The following is a 27680-nucleotide window of genomic DNA, read 5'->3' as shown; positions in this document are numbered from 1 at the left end:
TTCCAACACGGGCTCCCGTCAATGGTCCTGCTCTGGGATGCACACGCAGCTCGCGGCCGGAGGGGGGTAGCAGCCACCGCCTCCAGGTGCGGGCTCTCCAGGTCCGCCGCCGCCACCCACCGTCGCCGCCACTCGAGCCCCAGGGCGCGCTGAGGTCCCCGGCCGGCCATGGGGCTGCCGTTGCTGGCGTGAGAAGGGGCGCCGCAGCCTCCGTGCTTGGGGTGCCCGGCTGCCTGCATGGATGTCTTCAGCTTTGTGAAGATTGCAAAGCTCTCGAGGTAGGGGCTGCGCCGGTTCATTTGCACCCAGGGCCGCCGCAGCCGGCAACTTGGTGCTTTATTTTTCGGGAGGCTTGGGGACTAGCAGAAGCTGGAGAGAGCAGCGGGGCTTAAGAAAGGACTGAGACGAGGTGGCCAGGGGCTGCTGCGTTCAACTTCTCTCCCACTGGCCGGTGGGGCTCGTGCATCGGCGGGTGTAGACCACACACACACACACACACACACACACACACACGCACTCCCTCAGGCACACACCAATATTCATGACAGTTTCTTTTCCCTTAGGAAAAGCCCCGGTGGTGCTTGGGGTCACATGTATAATTCAGGGCCACCAGAAGATGGTTGTAATTGCTACTGCTAGGGAAAGCCAGAAGTGCGTAGAGTTTGGGTCCGTGCTTTCCAAGCGGCAGCGATCAAAAGTGGCCCCCTGGCCTCCACCCCTAAATTAGACCTCTACACCCTGAAAATTCAGCTTGTAGGTTGACAGGGGTAAGTAACTGTTCTGTGTTCCCAGCAGTGACCTAGATGCTGAAGACAGGGAGCTGGAAGAGAAAGACCTTTAGCCTTTCCCTGGGTAACTGTGTAGTCCCAAGCCTTAAAGATTTAGGAATTTGCTTCCAAGTGGCCATGTTGTTAAAACAGAAGAAAAATCATCGATTCGAGCAGATTTCTCTGGCAGTGCGGGTAGAGGAAGAATATTTCCACTTTTTGGCCTCCTAGGTATCACCTGGTCAGAGCATTCGCCCTAGGTTTTCTGCCCTGCTTAGGCTTCCAAAGTCTTCCTCAAGCCCTGGGAGTAGGTTTGTGCTTCTTGCAGTGTGGCATTAACTGGGACGTGACTGGTATCAGAAGTCTTAGAGGACCGTGCTCCACCTTTTCTGCCCACATCTTTGGAAGGAGGAGCATTCCGCCCCTTGAGCTCGGCTCTTTGTAACAGTTGCCACCATGACCTTAGGAGGTAGGCAGTAAGAGTTTTCCAGGATGCAGTTTAGACTCCTTTGCAATTACAAGAGAATAGTTCTAGGTTTTCCTTTATTGCTTAGTGTCAGGGCGGGATGTGTTGATTGCACCAGGCAAAGATGAGCAGCCTGGCATAGCCCCAATCAGAAAGGTATGTTGACTTTGCTTTGCTACATCACATTTGGGCCATTTCAGAAACACTCGGCTAGGACGTTGCTCTTCGGACGTGCCTTTGACCAACATCCACAGGTCTTTATTTGTTCTTCTTGCCCGTCTCCACCTTCCCTCTCTCCTTGCACGAGTCAGTCTTAATGTCACAGCAGATTTTCCAGGGAAAGGGCTCCAGTGGAACTTGTCTGGGTAGACATGAGGTATAGAGCTGATGGGTAAAGGTATCTGTCTTGGAGCAGCCCACGAAGAGGTGTTTCCCCGCACAGCAGAAGGCGAAGGCGGATATGTCAAAGGGTGGACGATTGTAGTGTGGCAAACTGTTCGGTTTCACGTCAATATCATAGAGGGCCGTGGCTTCACACCTCTGTTCTCTTAACTTCCTGCATGCTTCTGCCCATGGCTGGTTTGTAAACAGCTGTCAAGTCACAGACCATGGACGGTAAACGGCTGTGAGCAACAGTTAGTGATTGCCTGGTGCCATCTGTGTGATGGACAGAGATTGCCGAAGGGAAGGAGAAGTTCAACGGTACAGTTCAAAGTAACCAAGATAGATTTTGGTGGCCTCAAATGCTAAAAATGGTAAATGTTAAAACCATCTAGAGCCTAGATTTAGTCCTTAAACTTTGGAGTTTGGGAGCGGAACAGTGCCGTACGTCTGTGAAAAGATGGTTTATGTTCCTTTTGCTAAATTCTAGGATGCCTTCATGATACCCACAAATCTGAGCTTTTGCAAAACCCAAGCCAGGCTGTGGGGGATTAGTATCTTATTTTAAAGAGAGGTTAGAATTTAGTAAATGAGTGTGAATTTCACTTTCTGTCCTCAACGTGATCCAAATCGAGTGTTTATTCTAAAGAGAGAAGCTGCACATGTTCTGAGCTTATGTGCCCATTAAGAAATCCTTCATCCATAGGCATTCTTCTTGTTGCTCGGGGTGAGCTCAGCGATGGTCCCCAAGCTGAAATAGCAGTGCGTGTAGAGGGTCAGCAGCGCGCAGAAACACATGTTTACAGCGGCTGCTTCCTGCCCTTGTAGGAATAAAGTCTTGGGTGTGTGTTTTAAACACTGTTACAGAAACCAAGTTCTTTTCTCAGAGGTGAAGTATAAAAGTGCTTACAGTGCAGGATTTTCCTGATTTCAGAATGGATAATCTTCCTAAAGGATTTAGCTTTGATCAGCGTAGTTACTTGAGTGCTTAAAATTCTCGTGGTTTAGAGGTGAACACACAGTTACGCTGGGCCTTAGCCTTGTCTTTGGTTCCCAAGAACTGGAGCTCCTAAATGTTAATTCAGAAAGCGTTTGCTGTAGAAAGCATACCTTCTACTTGCTAAATGTCCTGTCTGTGAGTAAAGACAGTGGTAATTACAGAGGATTCTGAGAGAATATTAATCCACTTTTAACCACTTGTTCCCAGAATCGAGGCCCTTTTAGTCGTGTGAAAAATCAGAATTCAAACTGCCCCTCAAGAATTCGGTACCATCTTATGACCGCCATTTAAAAAAAAAAAAAAAAAAAAAAAAAAAAAAGATGCTGCTGAGTGTCAGAATAGCCAGCAAGTTCCGACCCTTTACACCTTTTTGACTTGTGATCCTTGATCGCGTCCGTCGTGGGTGGCACAGCATATCCTGGTTCTGTCTGGAGCTGTTTTTTCTCGTTCTTCTAATTTTCTGGTTATTAAACTGTTTGATAGTTTACATGCAATTTTACTTCACTGTTTCCTTGGTAACAGTTATATATCATTTTTCATCCTTGTAGATGAGAGCATTACAGATGATTGCCTTATAAACCAGTAATAGTATAAAAATAGGCATATATTTTTATTGTTACTGCTCTTAGTATCGACGATTTCATTTGTAAAGCAGCTGCACTTTTTGAAATGTTTATAGAAGAATGCAGTTCAGTAGAAAAACATATGATTATGCCCCCTTTGCCTGAGGGAAGTGATTTGAAACCCAAAACACATAGGGGTGTTATTAAACTGAGGGATGCTTTCAGGGATTGAATAGCTTGACTTCATTTCGTCTCTTGATGCACAATGGCCCACTTTGAGATAACGATTGGGTCCCAATTATTAATACGGAGATTATTTCTTATAGTGGTAGGTAAACTTGTAGGCTGCTATGTTTCACGTTGTCACGCAGTTGCATGGGCTATTTTGTGGCATATGGCAGTGACTGATATCTGTAATGATAATTTTGTTACAAGTGTCATACATTTGAGGAAGGATAAAAATACGTAGTTACGGCTTCCTCAGATTTTATGTAAAACCTATTTAGAGACTATTGAACTTCTGTTTTTTACCTTTACTTTATTCAGAATTCAATATTTCCTGGGGGGAAAGGGAAGTTAAAGAAGCAACGCAAAAGGTCATATTCCTCGCGTCTCCTCTCTTTTTACCCGAGTAATTGCATTAATATTGCTGATAATAGTGAGCTCTAGAGGCTAGCAACCAAAAAACCCCCAAAGACTCTGGATTTGAATTTTATTAAAAATGCTACTTGCTCGTCATCTGAGTCCTTTCTGAGTTCTGCTGATTTCCGTGGCTGTCAGGAGGTGAGATGATGAACAGTTTCATAACAGAACTAGATTCCTGTCTTAGGAATATTTAACTCGAGTTTCCCAGGGGTTGGTGGTTTGCAGCTGTGAAAGTCTAGTTGGTAGCAATTCTGGGGGGAAGATGTCTAGTTCAGGCTATATAACATTTCAAGCATCTCTCTTTTCCTCCCTCCTCCCTCCTCCCTCCTCCCTCCTCCCTCCTCCCTCCCTCTCCCTCTCCCTCTCCCTCTCCCTCTCCCTCTCCCTCTCCCTCTCCCTCTCCCTCCCTTTCTTTGGGGCGAGTGAATTTCACCTGCTTGCTCTCAGAATTTGATAGAGATTGTCACCTGCGGTGAAATGTACTTGTTTGTTAAATGCATGAGCTGAAAATTCTCACTTTCTGCTTATGGACCTTATAGATATTCATTCTTCTCTCTCTCTCTCTGTCTCTCTCACACACACACATACACACACACACACACACACACAGATGCACTGTTCAACTTTATTACTTTATTATTCCATTTGGAGTTTTCCATGGAAGTTTAGCTGTGAGAGAATATACATTATTGATGAGCTAGAAATTTATCTTTAATAATTGACTTAAAATCACTGATTTCGTAGTTGGCTCCAGAGGAAAAATGGAAAACCAGAATACAGTTCCAAAATCTACTAACCTTACCATCAAATGATCTTGAGCTTTGGGAGCTGATCATAGCAAAGGAAGAAAAGTATAAATAGGTTAACCCAGGGGGTGGCAAACTAATGGCCTGTGGGCCAAATCTGGCTTGCTGACTATTTTCATATAGAATGTGAGCTAAGAATGGTTCTTAAAATGAAAAATTGTTTTCGTGGTTAAGAAAAATCAAAGGGAGAATGGTATGGAATTCAAGTGGCAGCATCCATGAATAAAGTTTTATTACAACACAGCTCTGTTCCTGCATGTGGATATTGTCTGTGGCTGCATTTGCTCTACAACAGCAAAGTTCAGTAGATGTACAAGACCTTATGGCCCACAAAACCTAAAGGATTTACTACCTGGTCTTTCATAGGAAGTTTGCCAACGCCTGGGCTAAATAATGCCTTTTCCTGTTTTTTCTTCTTTACATCACCAGCACGTGCGCGTGGGCACAAGTATAGCCAATCACACACTGCCAAAGAACAGCAAAAGCCAGGCACTACTTAAAGCAGTAAGGACAGATTTTCATCAGTAAGAAAAGTATTGTAATAGGGAAGAGTCCAGTGGAAATTCAACCCAACTTCAATTTGTACAGAGGTGACTGGGCATCTTAAAGCCACAATGAGGGAATAGGGAAGGGGGTGAGCTGGGGCTCAGTAGAGGCAGGGAAGTGAACAAGTACCAAAACCGAAGGGGGAGTTGGTCCAGGCGAAACCCTCTGGGTTTGCTAACTGGCACTTATCCAAGGTAGGCTCCTACCCTCCCACAGAGGCTGGGAGACAGGGGCCCTGTCTTCAGGTGTTGACTGGAACAAACAGTACATTCCTTTGGCAGCCTTGAATTTTCTCAGGCAGGCACTTTAAAGGGGTGCTGGCGGGAGGGGATGGGGAGGCCGGAGTCATCCTAGGGATGTGCCCTTGAAATGTTAGAAACTAAGTTAGTGTTTGTTCAACCTCGTTGAGAAAGGACTCAAAGGAGCCTGGCTAGAGTTTGGTTCAGGAGAGAAACTGTCAGCACAAAATTTAGCATATTGAATACATGAATTCAGTAACGTACATTCACCATTAGTGTAGACCTCCTTTTTATTTAAACTCCTGATCTCAAATTATTTATTTCACTCTTGGACACCAACCATTAGAAGTGAACAGAATTGCCCTTCTGGTATTTGTAGCACTGGGGACACTTTTGCATACTTACTCCTGGGTCGCTAGGTTGGCCTGCTTTCTTTGTGTTGGGGAGTCACTTGTGAGAGTGACGCTTGCCTTCGGTAGGCCTTTACACTTCTGCTTTAACACGGATGGAAAATACAGTAGGACACCGACGTGCACCCGTGAGCTGATAAACAAGTCCGTGGGAGGATGCCTGGTATTTCCTTACAGTATACTTGAGCCCTCCGGTCCCAATGGCCGATGACCTTCAGTAATCTTTTTCCAGATGGAAAGAAAACGAGATGAGTGCGTTTAGTTGTAGGCAGAAGACTGGAAGGAGGCTGCATTAGTTTGGAGTTGAGTTTAACCCAACTTTCTTAGGATTTGATTGAGGGCATTGTAACGAAAGACCATAGGCCGCATTGGGCACGGCCAAAACATCTCAGAAGTATGCTGCCTTGCTTGTGAGCGATTTAGGTCATTATGTACTAATGCTGCAAAAATCATCTTGAAGAAATCTAAGCCTTCGTTTTAGATAACAAAGTTAACATTCCCATGTTTTCCTGGCAAAGAGATGAGAAGGGTTTCCTGCCTGAATTCTTGCTTTTGAAATACATTTTCAAGTGTGGTTTACGGGATTTGGCATACAATAAATACTCTCTACTAAATAATTAGTGAGTACAGTTCTACACGACCCATTCTAATACTTCGTGCAAGTAAATCCTCATAATTTGTTTAGCTGAACCATTATCATGATCAGTAACTCAGAAGTGTAAAGGAGTACACACATTAAAAATAAATGGACTGCTTTTGGACTAGGTCTTGGAGAATAAACTTTTATTTCTGTTTTGACCTTTGAAGCATTTTTTTTTTCTGCGATTGATGGTTAAAAAGTCACCAACTTGGACTGCTAAGAAATCTGCGTGTTACTGTTAACAGCTCCACAAGCAATGTTATGGTTGTGCTAAATGGGGTTTTATAGATGTCAGTATGTTTTTATTTTAGGAAGCCCTTTTTGAATGATAGGAAAATACTATCATTTTTATGAAAGAAATATTTCTCAAGTTTGAAAAGGAAAAGCACTTGCCCTACAATTACAATTTACTGTAGGGTTTTAGTTTTTTACTTCAGTCATTTTCAGATGTTTCATAAATTGTGTGAGATTTGCTTAATTAAAAATAAGGACATGACAGGGGCGCCTGGGTGGCTCAGTTGGTTAAGCGTCTGACTTCGGCTCAGGTCATTCATGAACTCCCAGTTCATGGGGTCAAGCCTCACGTCAGGCTCTGTGCTGACAGCTTGGAGCCTGGAGCCTGCTTGGGATTCTCTCCCTGTCTCTCTGCCTCTGTCTCTTCTCTCTCTCTCTTGATAATAAACAAACATCAAAAAAAAAAAAGGTAAAAAAAAATAAAAACATGGTAATTTTCTGACAGAGATGAGCTTTAAAGAAACAATAGGCCAGAGATCCTAAAATTGTGAAACCGCCTGGCGCATGTAGGAAGGAGTGTATTTATACGCTTAGCTGGCCGACTCTTGACTGGCGGGAGACTGCCGTGGTGGGGAACGTGAAGCCATCTGGCTAAGTCATGCCTCTTGTGTTGATGCTGCCTTGGCTCATCCATTTTACAACAGGGTGATTTTACAACGGGCCTTCTAACTCAAGTCCGTGGTGCTGGTCGCTCCCGAAACTCCTTGTCGTAAGCCCCTCAGGTGTCCAACTGAAACGCGGCCAGGGACAGTATTTCCCTCTGTGGCCCGGGCCACCTGATTTGTTTACCTTGCTTATATATACATATTTTATTGTTTTTAATTTTTTTACCTTGCTTATATTTTTATTTGCTTATTTTATAAGAGCTTTGCTACCAATGTTTATGAATAAAGTTTTATTGAAACACAGCCATGCTCATCTGTTTCTATGCTGTCTGTGGTGGCTTTCAGCAGAGCTGAATAGTCGTGACAGAGACCACATGGCTGGCAAAGCCTACCCTGTTCACCCACTGCCCTTCATAGGAGGATTTTCCTCTTTTGCTCAGTCTGCACATTCCCTTCGGTGGGCTCGAGGTGTGTCCCAGGCGTTTGCCCCAGGGTGTGTTGCTGGGATGGGGAAGGGTGGATGTGGTGGGGGGGGGGAGGTGACCCACACCCAGCTAACCTTGCCATCTTCTCTCTGGGGGTCTTCACCTCTCAGGACTCATGATACCAGTGGAGGGTGAATTTAGAAGTTTTCTCAACTACAAATCTATGCTATCTCCTCACTCCTCACTGTCTTTAGGGCAAACTCCCCATTCTTTATCTCCGCCCTTTTGGGGTTGGCCTTGTTTGCTCTGGCCACCTTACTTCTGGACATGTGTGAGTTTTCTTTCCCAGCCTTAACTTCCTACTCAATCGCCGAAGGCACATGTGCACGCGTGTTCACACATCAACACATATGTGCACACACACAGATCCCACCTCTATGTTGAACTATTTATTTATTTATTTATTTATTTATTTATTTATTTGTATGCTGAATGTTAGAAGTCCTAAATGATATCACACCTCTGAGCCTTTGTATATACTCTTCATTTTGTCTAAAACGATCTTCACCTTGCCTCTTTTTCGCCTGAAAAAGTACTATTTGTCTTTTATGTTTTAAGGTGTGTGTTTTTTGTTTTGTTTTGTATTTTTGTATGTTTTCATTTTCAATCTAAGATTGTTCCGTGTAGCCTTCTCCAACTTTCCAACCCTGGCTTAAATGACTTGCATCTTTTGTTAGTTTAGATAATCTATGGGCTGTAACGGTTCAACCCCTCAGTTTCTAGTGGCTAATCTCTGCTGACCGGGAGCCCCAAACAGGTGCTCCTGATGGGAGGGACTCTGTGAGACTCATTCAGAGAACCTGCCCCATAGGGGCTCTTTCATCATCAGCTTGAGATTCAAGGTGGATCTGCCCATCAACATAGAGCTGACAGATGAGCAGGGAGAAATGGGGAAAGATTGGCTCGGAGGTTTTGAAAGGCCATGCCTGGAATTGAAATGTATCATTCTTCCCACACTCCATTAACCAAGACCCTGGTTACATCTAACTGCAAGGATCACTAGGAAAATGTAGTCCACCTGTGTACACAGTCTGCTGGACATCTTGTGTCCTGACTTCGTTGTAACATTTCTTCACTATGTGGTAGATTGCTCCTTGTTACCAATTCTCTCTCTCGCTCTCTCTTTTTTTTTTTTTTTTTTTTTTTGAGAGTGAGAGCAATGGGCAGGGGGCAAGACTCTTAAGCAGGCTCCATGCTCAGCACGGAGTCCAGGTGGGGCTCAATCTCACAACGCTGGGATCATGACCTGAGCCAACATCAAGGGTCAGATGCTTAACAGCCTGAGCCACCCAGGCGCCCCAGTTGTTCCCAATTCTTAAACACTCCTAAGTCCAGGCCTCTTCTGTGTGACATACAGTTCCTCCTGCTGGAGGTGGAGTGACCTTGCCTGCCCCATTGCTGTTGGGCTTGTGACTTGTTTTGGCCAACAGAAGGTGGGCCAGTGTCACAGAGTGTCAATTTCGGTAGAAGGCCCTAAGAGGCAGCGTGCATTTCTTTTTTGCATCTAGCATTGCCATATAAAGAACTGCCTGGGGTAACATGTTGGTTCCGGAAGCTAGATTCACATGGTGCAGCACCATCCTGCACACCTGTGAGCAGGAAGACGTGCTTATTGTTGGCGGACGCCGAGTTTCGGGCATTTTGTTACACAGCATTACTGCGGCAATAGTTGACTAGCGCACAGTGTATTACAATTCACTCCAGTTTCGGATTGTGTCCCCTGGGCTGTTTGAGGGAAGACCCCCTTTATGTGACACCTCCTTGGTTCAGAGCAGATATTAAGTATTTGGTGAATCTCCAATGAGTCAGAGTGAAACCATGCTGTCACATGGCGTCAGGTACGGATTATCACAGTGATGGCTGCTTTCGTGCTTCATTCAGCAAAGCCTACTGCTCCTGACTTTGAGGGACTGCCTCTAGTGTTTGCGCTGTTGGACACTAAGCAGGGAACTCTGCCGACCGCTGTGGCTTCCACCAGAACCTCTCATTCTCGCATTTGTTTTCTTTCCTTTCCTTCTCCTAGTCTGCCCCAGTTACACACATTGTTCCTCTACCGCCACAGGAGAATTGTGCATAATGTTTGTAACATACTTAAAGATCTGATAATGAGACTTTTGTGTACTTACATGTCATATTAAAGAATCTATGATCAGGGTATCTTGCATACAGTACATTGAGTAAACAAAATAAATGGAAAGGAGACTACTCACTATACCAAATGAAAGGCACTGTCTTGCTGAAGTGCACATATTTCAGGGCGCCTGGGTGGCTCACTCGGTTAAGTATCTGACTTCAGCTCAGGTCATGATCTTGAGACTTGTGGGTTCGAGCCCTACCCATGTCGGGTTCTGTGCTGACAGCTCAGAGCCTGGAACCTGCTTTGGATTCTGTGTCTCCCTCTCTCTCTGCTCCTCCACCTCTCATGCTCTGTCTCTCTGTCTCTCAAAAATAAATAGACATTCAAAAATTTTTTTTCAAATTTCCAGTGCACATATTTAGGGGCGCTTGGCTGGATTAGGTGGTGGCACATACTACTCTTGGGGTTATGAGTTCCAGCCCCACGTTGGATGTAGAGATCACTTAAAAAATCTTAAAAATAAATAAAGTGCACATATTTGACCAACAGTTTTCATATCGCCCTTTTATTTTATTGTATTAAGTTTATTTCTTTTGAGAGAGCGTGTGTGTGTGTGCAGTGAAGGGGCAGAGAGGGACAATCCCAAGCAGGCTCCATGCTGTCAGCATGGATCCCAAAGAAGGGTTCGATCCCATGACCCACATGAGATCATGACCTGAGCGGAAATCAAGAGTTGGTTGCTTAACCAACTGAGCCACCCAGGCGCCCCTATATTATTTATTTATTTAAAAAAAAATTTTTTTTTTTCAACATTTATTTATTTTTGGGACAGAGAGAGAGCATGAACGGGGGAGGGGCAGAGAGAGAGGGAGACACAGAATCGGAAACAGGCTCTGAGCCATCAGCCCAGAGCCTGACACGGGGCTCGAACTCACGGACCGCGAGATCGTGACCTGGCTGAAGTCGGACGCTTACCCGACTGCACCACCCAGGCGCCCCTATATTATTTTTTTTAATATCACACTCAATGAGGAAATTTTAGGAAACGAGTCTATGAGAACTTTGCTTAAAAAGAACATGAGGTACTTTTAAAAAAAAAAAAAAAAAAAAAAAGGGGCGCCTGGGTGGCGCAGTCGGTTAAGCGTCCGACTTCAGCCAGGTCACGATCTCGCGGTCCGTGACTTCGAGCCCCGCGTCAGGCTCTGGGCTGATGGCTCGGAGCCTGGAGCCTGTTTCCGATTCTGTGTCTCCCTCTCTCTCCGCCCCTCCCCCGCTCATGCTCTGTCTCTCTCTGTCCCAAAAATAAATAAATACGTTGAAAAAAAAATTAAAAAAAAAAAAAGAACATGAGGTACAGTGTAGCGGTGGGGAAAAGTACAAGGAAACACTCTATGCAGTGATATAGGAAGATCTTTGGATTCATTCATTCTTTTGTTCATTCATTCATTCATTTTTAATGCACACATTTTAGTTATTTTTAAAAGTTTATTTATTTATTGAGAGAGAGCGTGAACAGGGGAGGGGTGGGCAGAGAGAGAGAATCTGAAGCAGGCTCTGCACTGTCAGTGTGGAACCCACTGCGGGGCTTGAACCCACAAAACACAACACCATGACCAGAGCCGAAATCAAGAGTCAGACGCTTAACTGACTGAGCCACCAGGCGCCCCTATTTTATTTTTTTAAATAAGCTCTACGCTCAGTGTGGGCTTGTACGCACGACCCCAAGATCCGGAGTCACATGCTCCATTGACTGAGCCAGTCAGGCACCCATGGCTATATTTATTGTTAGGTGAGAAGAGTAAGGTATAAAGCTGTTTACAAATGAGGGAGGATTAAACATATATTTTTTCTTGTGTTTTGCTAAAAATGACTGGAAGGATACACAAAGACCAATAGCAGAATGTAACTCTATAAATCCCGGATACAGGGGATTATATGCAAGAGGGACTGCTCCCCATGTCCCCATTCATACTTTATATTTTATTTTGATTTTTTAACCCTAGGATGATATGAACTATTAACGAGTAACTTTGAATTGCAAAAAAGCTAATAGGATACTTACATAAATCCAAGGGTCCAGACAACTTCAGCAGGTGTTTTAACATGTTTTTCTGATTGTAAAAGTGATGTAACCGTTTTGAAGAAAGTTTTGAGAATAGAGAATATGTAAAGGAAAATATATATAAATATTTGAAATTTCACCAGCCAGATATGATCTCTGTTATCTATTTTCTTTAACCTTTTCATCTATTTTACACAGTTAATATCATGTATATACAATTCTATATTTAACATTTTTATAAAATATTGTTTTTATATCATTGAAAATTCTTTACAAGTATAAAATACATAGCTACACATGCTATGGTTTACTGAATGACTTCCTATTTGATTAACATTTACATCATTTCTAGTGTTTTGCCTTGGATGAACACTGTGACATAATGAATATCTTTACAGCTAAGTCTTTGGATTATGGACATTTTTTATGACAATAATAGCATACTGAGTATTTCAAAACTCATAAAAATCAGAAGGTATTTTGAGATGCCATTAAATGATATTCAAATTTTATGCTAAAGTTGTGGGCATTCTAGCTCCTCACAGGTATTAGAATGGACAAGCAGAATTTGTCCTGGACATGAGCCTCATGACAAGACACGGAGCAGGTGCTGTCGGGGAAAGCTTGACTAATGGTTGGAACTTCAGGTGGATTTTGAGCAAGTCAAGGCTTTGTTTCCTTACACTGTATAAAGGGGAAATTGTGTGATATCCTCTCTCTATTTAATTCGATTTGTAAAATGCCATCATTTTACCATAGAATAAGTAAATTCTAAGTCCATGTAGGAGAATTTACATTAAAATAGCATGAAACACTATGCAGTTGTAAAAAAGAACATTCTACGCAGTGATTTAAAATGATCTCCAGAATATATTTATTAAGTGAAAATAAAAAATTATACAGTAGTAAGCATGCTTGTATTTACATAAAAATACTGAAATGATACGTAAGAAAATAATAAAAATGTTATGAGAATGGGGGGAGGTAGGGGTGGCTCAGTCAGTAGAACATGCCACTCTTGATCTCAGGGTCGTGAGTTCAAGCCCCACATTGGGCGTGGAGCCTACTTGAAAAACTAAAAAAGAAGCAGGGAGGTAGGGAGACAAAGTTTACTTGGACAAAAGTAAGAAATTGGGTAAATGTGATCCTTTCAAATAGGATAAAATGGTGAAAAATCTGCTCTGGATGAAAATATAAATTGCTAAGTCAGGCCATTCTAATCTAGTAAGTTCCTAGTTTTCTGTATTCAGAACTTATGAAAATAAGATCTATTTCAATACGTTAAGGATATATATCCAAAAAGTATCATAGAAATTTGAGATCTATAAAACTTTCATGGTAATTTTTGTTAGTAAATGCAGGTCAAGCCGGACGATGATATCATTTAAAAAGTGGTATCGTTTTGTATAGAACTGAGTACTCCGAGGCAAAATTCCTTCAGTTTTTCTATCTGGACCAGCTTTTCTTGGATAGGAATATAAACAGAAAAATATTTTTCTTTTGTTCTGCACTTCCCAACAAGGGATGCTTATCTCATATGTTTTTAAACTTTTATTAGTTTTTGACAGCAATAGTCTCTTCTCTTCTCTTCTGATAATCTCACTCACCAAAAGGGACAACTTGGTGTGTTTTGGAGAACCACATTCTAGGGAAGTATTGATGGATATTTCCTGTAGGACTCTGATTTGATTATGATGCCATTATTTCATAATTTGGCTTTCCGGTTGAGATCATGTTGACACACTGAAGAATAGAGGGCTATTTAACTAAGTAGATGGAATGCATGCAGGAGGCAATAAAGTGCCTAATCCTTCTCTACTGGTTCATTTTTTAGTTGACCTCACTGTAGTGCTGTTGCGGTCATGTATAACTCCCTAAACTTCCATTGATCTAGCATATAGAGATGTGTTCAATCAGATTGTTTATTACAGGTGTATGTGTTAACGCTTGTAGAAGATAATCAGAACACAAGAAGATACATGCATAAAAGTAGACCAGGGGATGATTTCATAGTTTTATTTCTGACCGAGAAGTCATTTCTGATTTTTTTTTCCTGTGTCCCAGTTAGGGATCGGGGGGCTGGCCAGGTACAGCCTACGGACCAAATCCAACTTGTTGCCTATGTTTGTATAAAGCTAAGACTGATTTTTACATTTAAATGGTTCCCCCAAATCAAAAGGAGAATACTGTTTCATGACATGTGAAAAGTATGTGAAAATCAAATTTAAGTGCCCATAAATAGTTTTCTCGGCACACAGCCATGCCCATTATGTATTGTCTGTGTCTGCTTCCCTGATACAATAGGAGAGCTAAATGGTTGCTATGAAAAGCATATATGATCCACAAAGCCTAAAATATCTGCCCCTCTACAGAAAGTTTGCTGAGTCTTGTACTGCATTATCGAATATCAAGTCGTGCTTCATGAGAAGAGAATTAAAAACGAATATGTAGATACAGATTTAGATATACAAATATTTCTATCTTTTTGAGGTTTTGGAAATTCTGCATAGGTGGGATGCTAGACAGTATCACTTTGCACTTACAGGTGACTCTATGTAGAAATGTTCTTACTGTGCACAATCCTGTCTCTTCTCCAGTAGATGTCAGATGACTTGAATAGAAATCATCTTGTAAATAGTTAAATCCTCCTGCTGCGCTCACTTTCTTTCTCACAAAGCAGATGTAATAATCCACAGGTGCGATGTAGCGAAGGATTCGAAGCAAAAGGCTGGCAGACTGTTTCCCCTTTGTTTATTGGTGGTTTTGCTACAACAGGTGGAGGCTTTGAAGGGAAGTGTGGGAACCACACTGGAAAAGTAGACATAGGAGGACAGAAGAAATAGAAGAGAACGTGCCCCTCCAGCGCAGCCAGCCCCGCTCAGTTATCCTCCCATGTCTACTAACTAGGAATTGTACATCAAAACTCCACTACAACGTGGATAGTTTATTTAGGGACACCTGTACTTAGTAGTCCTTGTATAACCTAAATAGCTTCTATGTTTTAAGGTTAAAAATGTCATCCTTATTATGCTCTCTTATTATGTGTATCAGTTAGGATATATATTTTTTAACATTTAAATTTACATCCGAGTTAGTTAGCATATAGTGCAACAATGATTTCAGGAGTAGGTTCCTTAATGCCCCTTACCATTTAGCCAATTCCCCCTCCCACAACCCTCCCCCCAGCAACCCTTTATTCTCTGTATTTAAGAGTCACTTATATTTTGTCCCCCTCCCTGTTTTTATATTATTTTGGCATCCCTTCCCTTGTGTTCATCTGTTTTGTATTTTAAATTCCTCATATGAGTGAAGTCGTATGGTATTTGTCTTTCTCTGCCTAATTTCGCTTAGCATAATACCCTCTATCCATGTAGTTGCAAATGGCAAGATTTCATTCTTTTTGATTGCTGAGTAATACTCCATTGTATATATATATACCACATCTTCTTTATCCATTCATCGTCAGTGGACATTTGGGCTCTTTCTGTACTTTGGCTCTTGTCAATAGCGCTGCTATAAATATGGGGGTGCATGTGCCCCTTTGAAACAGCATACGTCTATCCCTTGGATAAATACCTAGTAGTGCAGTTGCTGGGTCATACGGTAGTTCTACCCTAGTTCAATTTTTTGAGTAACCTCCATGCTGTTTTCCACAGTGGCTGCACCAGTTTGCATTCCCACCAGCAGTGCAAAAGAAATCCTCTTTCTCCACATCCTCACCAACACCTGTTGTTGCCTGAGTTGTTAATGTTAGCATTCTGACAGGTGTGAGGTGATATCCCATTGTGGTTTTGATTTGTGTTTCCCTGATGATGAGTGATGTTGAACATTTTTTCATGGGTCGGTTGGCCATCTGGATGTCTTCTTTGGAGAAGTGTCTATTCATGTCTTTTGCCCATTTCTTCACTGGATTATTTGTTTTTTGGGTGTTGAGTTTGATAAGTTCTTTATAGATTTGAGATGCTAACCCTTTATCTGATATGTCATTTGCAGATATCTTCTCCCATTCTGTCAGTTGCCTTTTAGTTTTTCTGATGGTTTCCTTCGCTGTGCAGAAGCTTTTTATTTTGATGACGCCCCAATAGTTCATTTTTGCTTTTGTTTCCCTTGCCTCCGGAGACGTGTTGAGTAAGAAGTTGCTGTGGCCGAGGTCAAAGAGGTTTTTGCCTGCTTTCTCCTCAAGGATTTTGATGGCTTCCTGTGTTACATTGAGGTCTTTCATCCATTTTGACTTTATCTTTGTGTATGATGTAAGAAAGTGGTCCAGGTTCATTCTTGTGCATGTCGCTGTCCAGTTTTCCCAGCACCACTTGCTGAAGAGACTGTCTTTATTCCGTTGGATATTCTTTCCTGCTTTGTTAAAGATTAGTTGCCCATATGTTTGTGGGTCCATTTCTGGGTTCTCTATTCTGTTCCACTGATCTGAATGTCTGCTTTTGTGCCAGTACCATACTGTCTTGATGATTACAGCTTTGTAATACAGCTTGAAGTCTGGGATTGTGATGCCTCCAGCTTCGGGTTTCTTTTTCAGGATTGCTTTGGCTATTCGTGGTCTTTTCTGGTTCCGTGCAAATTTTAGTCAGGATATTTTAGCTGCAAGTAAAGGAATGCCTCACTAGAAATGGCTTACACAGTGTATTTCTAGAGGTAGGTGGTTCCTGGATTGGGCTCCATTGACTCAGGCTCTTTCCTTCTTTCTGCTCTACCAGCTTTATGCTTGTTACCTCATGTGTGTAAAGTGGTTGCCACAGCTCCAGGCATCATATCATCATATGACTGGGTCCAAAGGCAGGAAACAGGGTAGCTGGAGCATTGTGAACATCTTCCTTGTCTCTCTCTTGTATCATGGAAGAACATCTTCTGCAAAAGCTGAGGATCTTCCCTTACAGTGGTCTTCACCAGAATGGGTCCCGTGGGCACACCTAGCAAAGGGCAATCAGATGTTCATTTCTGACTCATCTCTCTGGAGATTCTAACACTCAGAATCAGAGTTCTAATAGCATGGAAAAAGAAAGGAAGAGAAATTGAGAAAGCAATCAACATGCTATTCTTCTTCAATATTTCCTCTTTTATTCAGAGCTGCACTTGGAGAACAGCAACAAGGCCATTGTTTGCAGAAGAAACACTTGAATTTGGGGGGTGGCTCTCAAATGTCCATTTGGACCCTATACTCATATTCTGGTAGAATTATGTGGCCCTTATTACAGTGTGATCAGACTATAAGTGTAGTATTTAGGATGCTGTCAGCAGCAAGTAGTAGACAACTTAACTCCAAGGAGCTTGAAGAAGAGGCCCATTTATTTTCTCACACAAGAATTGCAGAGGTAGGGGGCTCCTGGCTGGCTCATCGGCAGAGTGTGCAACTCTTGATCTTAGGGTCATGAGTTTGAGTCCCATGTTGGGTGTGGAGATTACTGAAAAAAGAAAAGAGAGAGAAACAGAAGAAATCCCAAGGTAGGGCCATTTTAGGGTTGGTTAACTGGATTCAAGGGTTCTGGGTCTTGTCATCTTTTTCATGCACCATCTCAGCGTGTGGCCTGCATGTCTTGTGGTCACAGAGTGACTCTGCAACATCTCCAGCTATCCTATCTTCACACCTAAAGAAAACAAAGGTGATGGGGCGCCTGGCCGGCTCAGTCGGTGGAGCCTGCGACTCTTGATCTCAGGGTTGTGAGTTCAGGTGCCATGCTGGGTGTAGAGATTCCTTTAAAATAAAATCTTAAAAAAAATGACGAGAGGGGAGCAGAATATGTTGTTTCTCTGCCTCTCTTTTTGAGAGTGTGGAAAAATGTCCCTGAAACCTCATAGCAGAGTCCCTTGATCTTGCATTGTCCAGAATTGTCATTGTGTCTCATCTGTCTTACATCTGTCTGGTGAAGGGAATCACCGTGGCTGGTTTAGGCATGCAGACATTGACAAACTGTGCTCTGAGGACCAAATGCATCCTATCACCTGTTTTTGAAAATAAAGTTTTATTCGAATACAGCCATGCCCATTCATAGACTTACAACTTATGGCCACTTTTGCACTACAACAGTTGAGTTGAGTAGTTCCAACAGAGACCATATGGCCCACAAACCTCAAAAGATTTACTCCGGGCCTTTAAAGAAAGAGTTTGCTGACTCCTAGTTTAGAGCACCAATGGTCTCAAATGGGGGACAGGTATTGGGCAATGCCCCTGAGCATTCTAGTTGTTTATAATGTTGGAGCCAGTGTTCCTAGGGGCATAGAGTGGGGAGGGACCAGGGATACAGTGTATCCTAACATGAGCAGAATAGTTGCGTATGATGAAGAGCTGTCCCACTCAAAATAGCTGTGGTACCCCCACATTGACAAACACTGACTTATGTTAATTAAGAGTCAGTTTCTAGCATGGGAGAGGACCTCAGTTCCTGCTACCCCCATCTTACCCCCAGCCCGGTATATGGCCATCTGACACCTCTGCAAAATTGAGACTGGGAGGAAATGGCTGCTGGTTATGCAACCAAAAGTGTTGGCTCTGGAGAGCAGAGAGGATTTGCTACATTGATATCCAGAAAGGGACACTTGCAGGGTACCTGGTAATTATGGACTGACTCATCAGTTGAGGACAGTGGTTGCCCTTGATGGGGAGCAGCTCATAGTGCTGGAGTTTTACATGAGTGGAAAATGTGCTTCCCTGCGTTCCCTATACTACAGGATTGGAGTTTACGTGAACGGAAAAGGGCTTTTTTTTTTTTTTCTTTTCCCTGCTGTTCTGTAATGAACACATTATTTCCAACAAGAATGTGTTAACCGTATGATTGAAAGTAAGGTTTAAAAGATAATTATAAACAAGTAATTTAAAATAAATTTTCTTGGTGTTTATGATAAAACCAATTAATGTGTTAGACACTTTTCACTGAAAAGAAATTTACAGTTGTGCACTTCTTACCCCTAACAGTTTTGTCGTTGAGTGAATCAGGTGTAACAGTGCATAATAAAAATGTCTCAAAAAAATGTCTCGGCTATACTTTTTTGTATATGTATAGCCATAATCACATTAGATGAAGGCATGGGGTTAGATATGAAACATATACAGAGTATTCCCATGAATAGGTAAGTGTAGATGCTTAAATGTTAAACAAATCTGATGTTTGATGATTGCCTAGAATATGGTAATACTCTGATTTGTTTTTGAAAAAAAATGTAATGTTTATTTTTGAGAGAGAGTGAGAGAGAGAGAGAGAGAGCGAGCAGGGAGGGTGCAGAGAGAGAGGGGGACAGAGAATCCGAAGCCAGCTCCAGGCTCCGAGCTGTTAGCACAGAGCCCGACGCAGGCGCAAACCCATGAACCACGAGATCGTGACCCGAGCCGAAGTTGGGTGCTCGACTGAGCCACCCAAGTGCCCCAGTACTCTGATTTTGTTTTCAACCAAAACTCACAGTGAGAAACTTGTTTTCCATCGTTACCAGTACACGCAAATACCACACGTGTGCACACGAACACATACACACACAATTAAAACAAGTTTCACAAAATAATGATTTGGACACAATCTGACTCTGTTCTATTTCATCATGTTTCATTTTTTTTATTCTGATTTGCAGCTCACTGAACTATAGTTGACCCTTCAACAATGCAAAGGTTAGTGGTGCCGACCCCCCATGCAGTCAGAAATCTGCCTACAACTTTGGACTCCCCAAAACTGAACTACTGACAACCACTCTTGGCCAAAAGTCTTACCAATAACATAAACAATTGATTAACACATATTTTGTATATGCTCTGTATTATATACTGCATTCTTAAAATAAGCTAGAGAAAACATGTTAAGAAAATCATAAATACACTTGTAGTACTGAATTTTTCGAAAAGAATCTGCATATGATTGGAGCCATGCAGTTCAAACCTGTGTTGTTGAAGGGTCAGCTGTAATTTCTTTTGTGCATATTCCTAGGAGAACTGCTAACTCTGTAACTGTCTTTTGTAGTCACTCCTGTTTCTCCTCTCGCTGGACTGTAAATTCCTTTATTGAAGAGCCAGTCTTATTTACCCTCACCTAACCCCTATGCTTTGCAGAGAAGCTGTTGTACGGAGTGCACAGACTTCTTGAACGTTCCTGAAAAGGTCCTGCGTGAACCCTTTAGCATGTAAGCCGGGTAAGACAAAAGTGCTCAGGCAGGTTCTGGTGGCTAGCCCATCTGGACTTAATAAGGTAAAGCTGCTGTAACAAAATACGTCCAAATGCGTAACGCATCCAATACCAGAATCGTGTCTTGCTCTCATAAGGTCTCCTGCCAGGGGTGATACCGGAACCTCAGTTCCTTCTGTCTGTGGCTCCTTCAACTTCGGCCGATTTTGAAGGGAGGACAGAGTGGACAGGAAGGCCTGGGGCGCCTGGGTGGCTCAGTGAGTTAAGCACCTGACTTCAGCTCAGGTCATGATCTCGCTGTTTGTGGGCTCGAGTCCCGCGTCGGGCTCTGTGCCGACAACTCGGAGCCTGGAGCCTGCTTCGGATTCGGTGTCTCCCTCTCTCTCTACCCCTTCCCTGCTCATGCTCTGTCTCTCTTTCTCTCTCTCTCTCTCTCTCTCTCTCTCTCTGAAAAATAAACATTAAAAAAATTTTTTTTTAAAAGAAGGCTTAAGCATCACCTCTGCTTTCATCCATTAGTGAGAACTTGTTCTTAGGCTGTTCTAACCACACTTGTTGTGGGGAGGCGCAAGGGATCGTAGTCTCGTGGGTATCCTAAACAAGAGAAACTGCTCTGGTGACCCACTGGCCAGTCTCTGCCACACAGTCCCCTCATGCTTATCTAAGAGCCTGTTTCCTTCCCAGTGCCCTCTCCTCCTCTGAGGGGTGAGAGAAGGCTTGATCTTAAAGACCACCACAGTTTCCTTCTGACAGTTGCTCTGGGCCACCACAGTCTCCACCCCCTGTAATCCTTTACAGAAGTTTGGCAGGTCACATTTCTGTCTTATGCTGGGGAAGATTTAGAAGATAGATGCGGCCAGTTCTGCTATAATGCAACATAGGCATTCTTGAAATTACAGCATGATTGCAAAGTCCTGTAATAAAACCACCAGGCTTGTAGGGAAAATGGGTGAAGGGCACGGCCCTTAAAATATGAAAAAAAACTCTATTAGTGACACAATTAAAACAAAAGACAGGGCCTAATAAAAATGGTAGCACAGTTCTCCACAAGTCAAGTGCTTAAGAGATACATAAGTGCGACAGTACACATGTCGCTTTCCCTTGAAAAGTCGTGGTTGGCTCGCGGAAGTGGAAGCAGGGAGGGCTGCGGCTTGCCTGCTACTGGGAAGGGGTGGAGGAGAGGGTGATCTCTGGAGGTTATAGCAGGAGGTGTGAACGGGCGGGGCTCCTAACACAGGCTGTGAACTGTAGAGCCTGAAGGGGGGGGGGGGATGTGTGTGTGCACGCGCACGCCGTGTGTATTCCAGTACAGCGTTCTTGGGCTGGATACAGCTTTCTCAGTTGAAAGTGCTTCTCCTAGATGAAATTGTGCGTCGGCCAACGGGAAATTTGTACCGTCCTCAAATCCTTCCCCGGTGTATCAACCCCAGTGAAACAAATTCACGCTTACAAAACAAGCGCCATACCAGAACGGACTGTACCAGGAGAGTGCAGGTGATTCCAAGAAGACGTAAGGTGGCCTCTGTTCGTTGCAAGAAAGTTCCTGTTAGGACACATCGTCTTGTATGTGGATGTTTTTGCAGAATGTTTTTGACTGCCGTCATTCTCAAACCAGGTAGCTTGCTTCTAGGGAATCAAGAATTGTCTATAGTTTGAAAACTATTGCTGCTAGAGGAATATGCTGATGTCTTTGTTTCAGGTGTCTTCCTCTGTGTTCCTTTCAGAGTAGTGTTTTCTCCTCATTGGTAATCAACACAACTCATAAATAACCTTTACTGTAATGGTTCCTCTGTGGCTTTGATTCCCTTTAATCTGTGTGAAGATTGCTCTCTGTTTTCCTAATATTGCTCCAAGATACAATTATCTTCTTTGAGAAGAAGGCAGTAGAGTATCACATTCTTTAAAATACCCCTGTGTTCAAAATAAATGATAATTTTGGGTACAAAATGGGTCAGTTTTATATTGCATTATTTTTATTGACTCTGTGATGGTTTTCAGGGCCGAGAATATTAGTATAATTATGAATACTGGTAATTTTAATATTGTTTGTGTTACTAATCACCAATGATACTATTAGAAATGGTACTATTAGGGTACCTGGGTGGCTCAGTCGGTTAAGTGTCCTGCTTCGGCTCAGGTCATGATCTCACGGCTCGTGGGTTCAAGCCCCACATCGGGCTCTGTGCTCACAGCTCAGAGCCTGGAGCCTGCTTCAGATTCCGTGTCTCCCTCTCTCTCTGCCCCTCCCCCGTTCATGCTTTGTCTCTCTCTGTCTCTCAAAAATAAACGCTAAAAAAAAAAAAAAAGGAAATGTTGCTATTAGCATTAATAAGAGCATTACTAATATTGCTACTAATATTCATATTAACATTAATATTGTTACTTAGCTCTGAAATTTTACTATTACAGTATTTTTTACTCTGTATTTTTTTTTTAAGGACGGCTTCTTTTTTTTTTAAGTTTATTTATTTATTTTTGAGAAAGAGAGAGCAAGCACAGGCAGATGAGGGGCAGGGAGAAAGAGTGAGACACAGAATCCGAAGCAGGCTCCAGGCTCCGAGCTGGCAGCACAGAGCCCTATGTGGGGCTCAAGCTCACAAGCTGCGAGGATCACGACCTGAGCCGAAGTTGGCTCTTAACCAACTGAGCCACCCGGGCACCACGCCTATTTATAGTAATTATTTTACCATTTCCAAAACCTATGGGTGATACCACTCCATCTGCTACCATGACTACCTAAAATGTATTGAGGGCTTATTATGTCCCAGGCACTTGGATAAGCATTTTATCAACAGTAGCTCAAGTATCTCATCTTCATAACCACTCAGTGAGGTAGGTTCTATTGTTATTCCCATTTTGCAGTCGATGACACTGGGGGACAGAGAAGGTAAATAACTTGGCCAAGGAAGAATAGCGAGCGTTGCAGCATTGTCACACAACGATTAAGAAAGAATTCTTGAGGGGCGCCTGGGTGGCGCAGTCAGTAAAGCGTCCGACTTCAGCCAGGTCACGATCTTGCGGTCCGTGAGTTCGAGCCCCGCGTCAGGCTCTGGGCTGATGGCTCGGAGCCTGGAGCCTGTTTCCGATTCTGTGTCTCCCTCTCTCTCTGCCCTTCCCTGTTCATGCTCTGTCTCTCTCTGTCCCAAAAATAAAAAAAATAAAAAAAAAAAAAGAAAGAATTCTTGAGGGGCGCCTGGGTGGCTCAGTGGGTTGGGTAGCCGACTCTTGGTTGCAGTTCAGGTCATGATCTCTCAGTTCATGAGATCGAGTCCTGCATCAGGCTCTGCACTGACAGCACGGAGCCTGCTTGGGGGTTCTCTCTCTTCCTCTCTCTCTCTCTCTCTCTCTCTGCCCCTCCCCTGCTCTCTCGCTCGCTCTCTCTCTCTCTCTCTCTCTCAAAATAAATAAATAAACTTTAAAAAGAAAAGAAGTCTTGAGACATTGTATGGTGCAGTTAGTAAGTTCATTTAAGTAGCCTGGGGACAGGACCCATGGGCAGAAAGAGCTGCATTTTTGCTCTATGGAGCTGGTGGTTATCTGCTTTGTGCTTAAGGGAGAGGGGACGTGCAGGGAGTATTAGATCATAAATGTCTTCAAATTTCTGCTTGTAAACTACTTTTGCAAGATTTCTCTGGTGCTTATCATTCAGTTCAGTATTAACTATCAGTGAGATGTACAGGCAGTCATGAGACCTTTTAAGAATGAAGCAAATTGGGTGCCTGGCTGGCTCAGTTGGAAGAGCATCTGGCTCTTGATCTCAGGGTCATGAGTTTGAGCCCCATGTTGGGTAGAGAAATAAAACTTAAAGAAAAAAAAAAAAAAGGAAGAAGAAGGTGGTAACCAGAATGTGTTTTATCCTTATCAGAACTGTGCAGGCTATAGGTCAGCCTTCTGGGCTAAGAGTGAACATTTTTCTGCTTCTGTCCCTCCTCATCCTGACCATTGCTGCAGAGTCCCTCCTTGGAACCACCATGCATGCTGAGTAAACTCATGCCACTTTGACGTAGGTCTCGTTTGCCTCCTATGATCACATGGAACTGCCTTTATAGATAATACTATATTATGGCAAAGAGAATATTTATAATATTCTTTGTCGTATCTTAGTATTTCCAAAGCTATAGAATCAAAATAGTCTCATTTCCAACAGTGTGGCCATTAATGAAAATGGTTTCTTCCCTCTCTTTTTAAAAATATTTTTTAAAATGTTTGTTTATTTATTTTGAGAGAGAGAATCGCAAGCAGCCTCCGTGCTGTGTGCGCAGAGCCTGATGCGGGGCTTGATCTCAAGAACTGCGAGATCATGACCTGAGCCGAAATCAAGAGCAGGTTGGCATTTCACAAATCCTTAGTAACCCTCTTTCTAGATAACCATGTCATTGTATATTCCCTACTTTCTTTTGAACCTATACTGCCTTTGTACATTTTGTATCTGAATTAGATGAATGCAGTCTACTCAAAAGAACCACAGCCATCATGAGATATCAGAGAATGTAAAGAAGCCTGCACTGTGGAGGTAATCTAAAATTGTAGGTAAAACTGGTTATTTTCCTCCTGGAATAATTGTTGGAGGTTCTGATTAAGAATTCTTAGTGGCGTGTATAATTAACTCCAGGGTGGGAACAGGTTTCTCATATTTAACAGTGTTTATCCAGTTGGGAACAACATAGAACTCAGAATTAATTACGTGGAGTTGTGTGGTCCATTTTGGGCAGCACCATATCGAGTTGCTGGTGGTTTTTAAGAACAAGATAAAGAGCCTTGAAGGAACAGAGGCTTTGAAATTACTGCAGCAGCTTCTCATTGGAACAGATGTGGCTGCATGAGGCGTGTTCGTTGGAAGACCAGATTCCCCACTCTGAATGCAATAGTAAATTGAATCCAGACTGTTCTATAAGGAGGTGATTTTTTTTTTGGTGACATTTATAATTAGTGCCCTTGAAACTGAGGACCACGAGTGCCAGGAAAAGTTCGTCTGTGTAGCACTGAGTCACAGTGGTGATAACATATGCCTTGGGATTCACTGCCCACCAAAGACACCCTGACGGGAGCATCTGGGATTGAGTCCCGGGCAAACCTGGGAAGACTCTTCTGCTTCTACCCCTAGTGGGTGGCATGTCCCCTCCCCTGGGGTGAACATGGCATTTTCAGGTCAGGGAGATTCCTTCTTGACCCAACACACAAGCTGCTTATGCTATTTGATAGATTTCTTTTCTCTCTAATTTCAAATGTTATGATGAGCGATAGACCTTATTCAACTACCTTTTTAGACTTTTGTGAATTTCTCTACCATTAAAAGGTCTGGATTGAGGGGTGCCTGGGTGGCGCAGTCGGTTAAGCGTCCGGCTTCAGCCAGGTCATGATCTCGCGGTCCGTGAGTTCGAGCCCCGCGTCGGGCTCTGGGCTGATGGCTCAGAGCCTGGAGCCTGTTTCCGATTCTATGTCTCCCTCTCTCTGCCCCTCCCCTGTTCATGCTCTGTCTCTCTCTGTCCCAAAAATAAATAAACGTTGAAAAAAAAAAAAAAGGTCTGGATTGATGGAGAGTGAGGATTTTCCTTTCTCGCTCATAACATATTTTGATGCCTACCCCTTAGCTCACGTCATGAAAGGAGGAGGATGGAGGGAAGAGAAGGCACATTTTTGTGTGTGCACAGGTAAAAATGAAATAGATGATTGCCAGAAGATGGTTTCCAAATGATAAATGGAGCTATTAGGTTCCAATTAGGGACTCTAACCTCCCCAGTGCATGGGTAACCCACAACAGAGATATCCAAGATCTAAGGATTTTTGTTGGTGACATTTTCCCGGGACTTTGAACAAGATAAACTATTCCAATTATTCCTTCTCCTTCTCTGGAGTGGTGTTTCTCCCTGTGTTTCCCACTCTTTGGGCCTAACATTATTACTATTATTATTTTCGCTTATATGCCCATTATTACTTGATCGTTCTGGATTGTCACAATTGGATTTATTGGCTCCAATGACCTTTGTGGAAAAAAAAAAAGTGCTGCTTGAGAGCTTGGGATTTCAAAGTTTGGCTTCATGGGCAGCCTTTGTTCTAAGTCCTCTCAGCCAGGTGAATTGTAACCATTAGGGTTTTGGTGCCATACCAGGCGGTGTTTATTTACACTCAGTGCATTATGCCTTTCACCTCTACAATGGATGACTCCATGGGCTCCAATCTGTGCCAGTTGTAGGCAAAGCATTATTGGTTTAATTATACTACTCTTTCCTAAGCAACCAGTCAATGTTAGGAGGGGGAGGGAGAACACACAAAAGACGTAGGGCTGCCTTTGATTACTTTTAGCAGCTTTGCACCAGCAAGAGTGAGAGGTAATACTGTTTCAGGTGAATTAGGATCATAAAAGTAATTAAGGATCCCAACATTTGGCTTATAAGAACCATATTTACACTCTCGTGGCGTTTGTTCTCACTTATAGAAGTGGTTTGGGCATAGATTATGGCCTTCCATTGGAGAGAAGATGGCAGGATAGTGGATTTTAAAGGGAAGAGGAATGTGGTACTCATTGGGATCTGGAAACACTCCAAGAGGAATCCATTTTACTCGGGCTTTTAAAGACTTTTTATGGGATTCATGGATGGAGGTTGTTCCTGTGGCCAATCGAATGGTTCTGAAATGCTTATGAAGTAATTCAAGGCAGGAAGAAAGGGCACCTGCTTCTTGTGGGAAGATAATATAATGGACTTTCCAGCTGAGCGCCTTGTGTCCAACAGCTTTTGGAATCACGTGCCATGTATACTACATGACCAAAGATAACCTGATTTAATGTTAAAAAAACCTTCTGAAATAAACATTACTAGTCCTTGAATCAATGGAACACATAATCTCTGATGAGTGGTAATGTTTTTGAGTAAGTCACTGGTTCTCACCGTTAGGTTGGGGGGAAGACTGTTGTGCCCCCAGGAGACCTTTACCAATGTCTGGAGATACCTTTTTTGTTTGTCACACCCTCGGGGAGGGGTGCTATTGGTACCTAGTGGATAGAGGCCAGGGATGCTGGTAAACACCTTATAATGCCAGGGACAGCTCCCGACAACAAAAAACGACAAGGTCCCAAAAGTCAGCACCACCAATATTGAGAAATCCTTGCCTAAAAGGTTTAGAGGAGGGACGCCTGGGTGGCTCATTCTGTTAAGCATCTGACTCTTGATTTTGGTTCACATCATGAGATGGAGCCCCTCGACTGCACTGATAGCACAGAGCCCGCTTGGGATTTTCTCTCTCGCTCTCTCTCTGCCCTTCCCCGACTCACATTCGCTCACACATGTTCTCTCTCTCTCTCTCTCTCTTTCTCTCTCCCAAAATAAATATTTTAAAAAAGAATATAAATTTAAAAAATAAATAAATAAAAAGTTTAGAGGAGGCGGAGCTCCCAGATGGAAGATGCCTGGGACCCTGAACAATAGTGTAGAGCAAAACATACCCACACACCTTGCCTACCTCTCTGTGATTTCACTAGACTAGGATAGTGAAAACTGACTTGGACTGAGTTCAACCACAGACACTTTGGGATTGTTCTGTGGTGGCAAATGGCCTCTCCTGCTAATAGCAATTCAAAACTA

The 27680-nt window shown here is 43.0% G+C and overlaps 1 protein-coding gene across 4 annotated transcripts in view; it reads left to right on the top strand.

Moving 5' to 3' along the window:
• The window catches only part of FRMPD4 (FERM and PDZ domain containing 4), an 868248-nt gene that overhangs the window by 318909 nt on the left and 521659 nt on the right, over positions 1-27680 (top strand). Inside the window, exon 1 of one of the 4 annotated variants that reach the window (XM_040467606.1) lies at positions 7-278. The exons of the other annotated variants lie outside the window; for them this stretch is intronic. Within the exon in view, the coding sequence (XP_040323540.1) occupies positions 238-278 (41 nt within the window). The 5' untranslated portion in view covers positions 7-237. Of the gene's footprint in view, positions 1-6; positions 279-27680 lie in introns of those variants that run through there. 4 annotated transcript variants of the gene reach the window in all.

The sequence above is a fragment of the Herpailurus yagouaroundi genome, unplaced genomic scaffold (assembly GCF_014898765.1).
Source record: "Herpailurus yagouaroundi ecotype Mexico unplaced genomic scaffold, PumYag 67525, whole genome shotgun sequence".
Classification (NCBI taxonomy): domain Eukaryota; kingdom Metazoa; phylum Chordata; class Mammalia; order Carnivora; family Felidae; genus Herpailurus; species Herpailurus yagouaroundi.
This window is presented reverse-complemented; position numbering and strand designations above follow the sequence as displayed.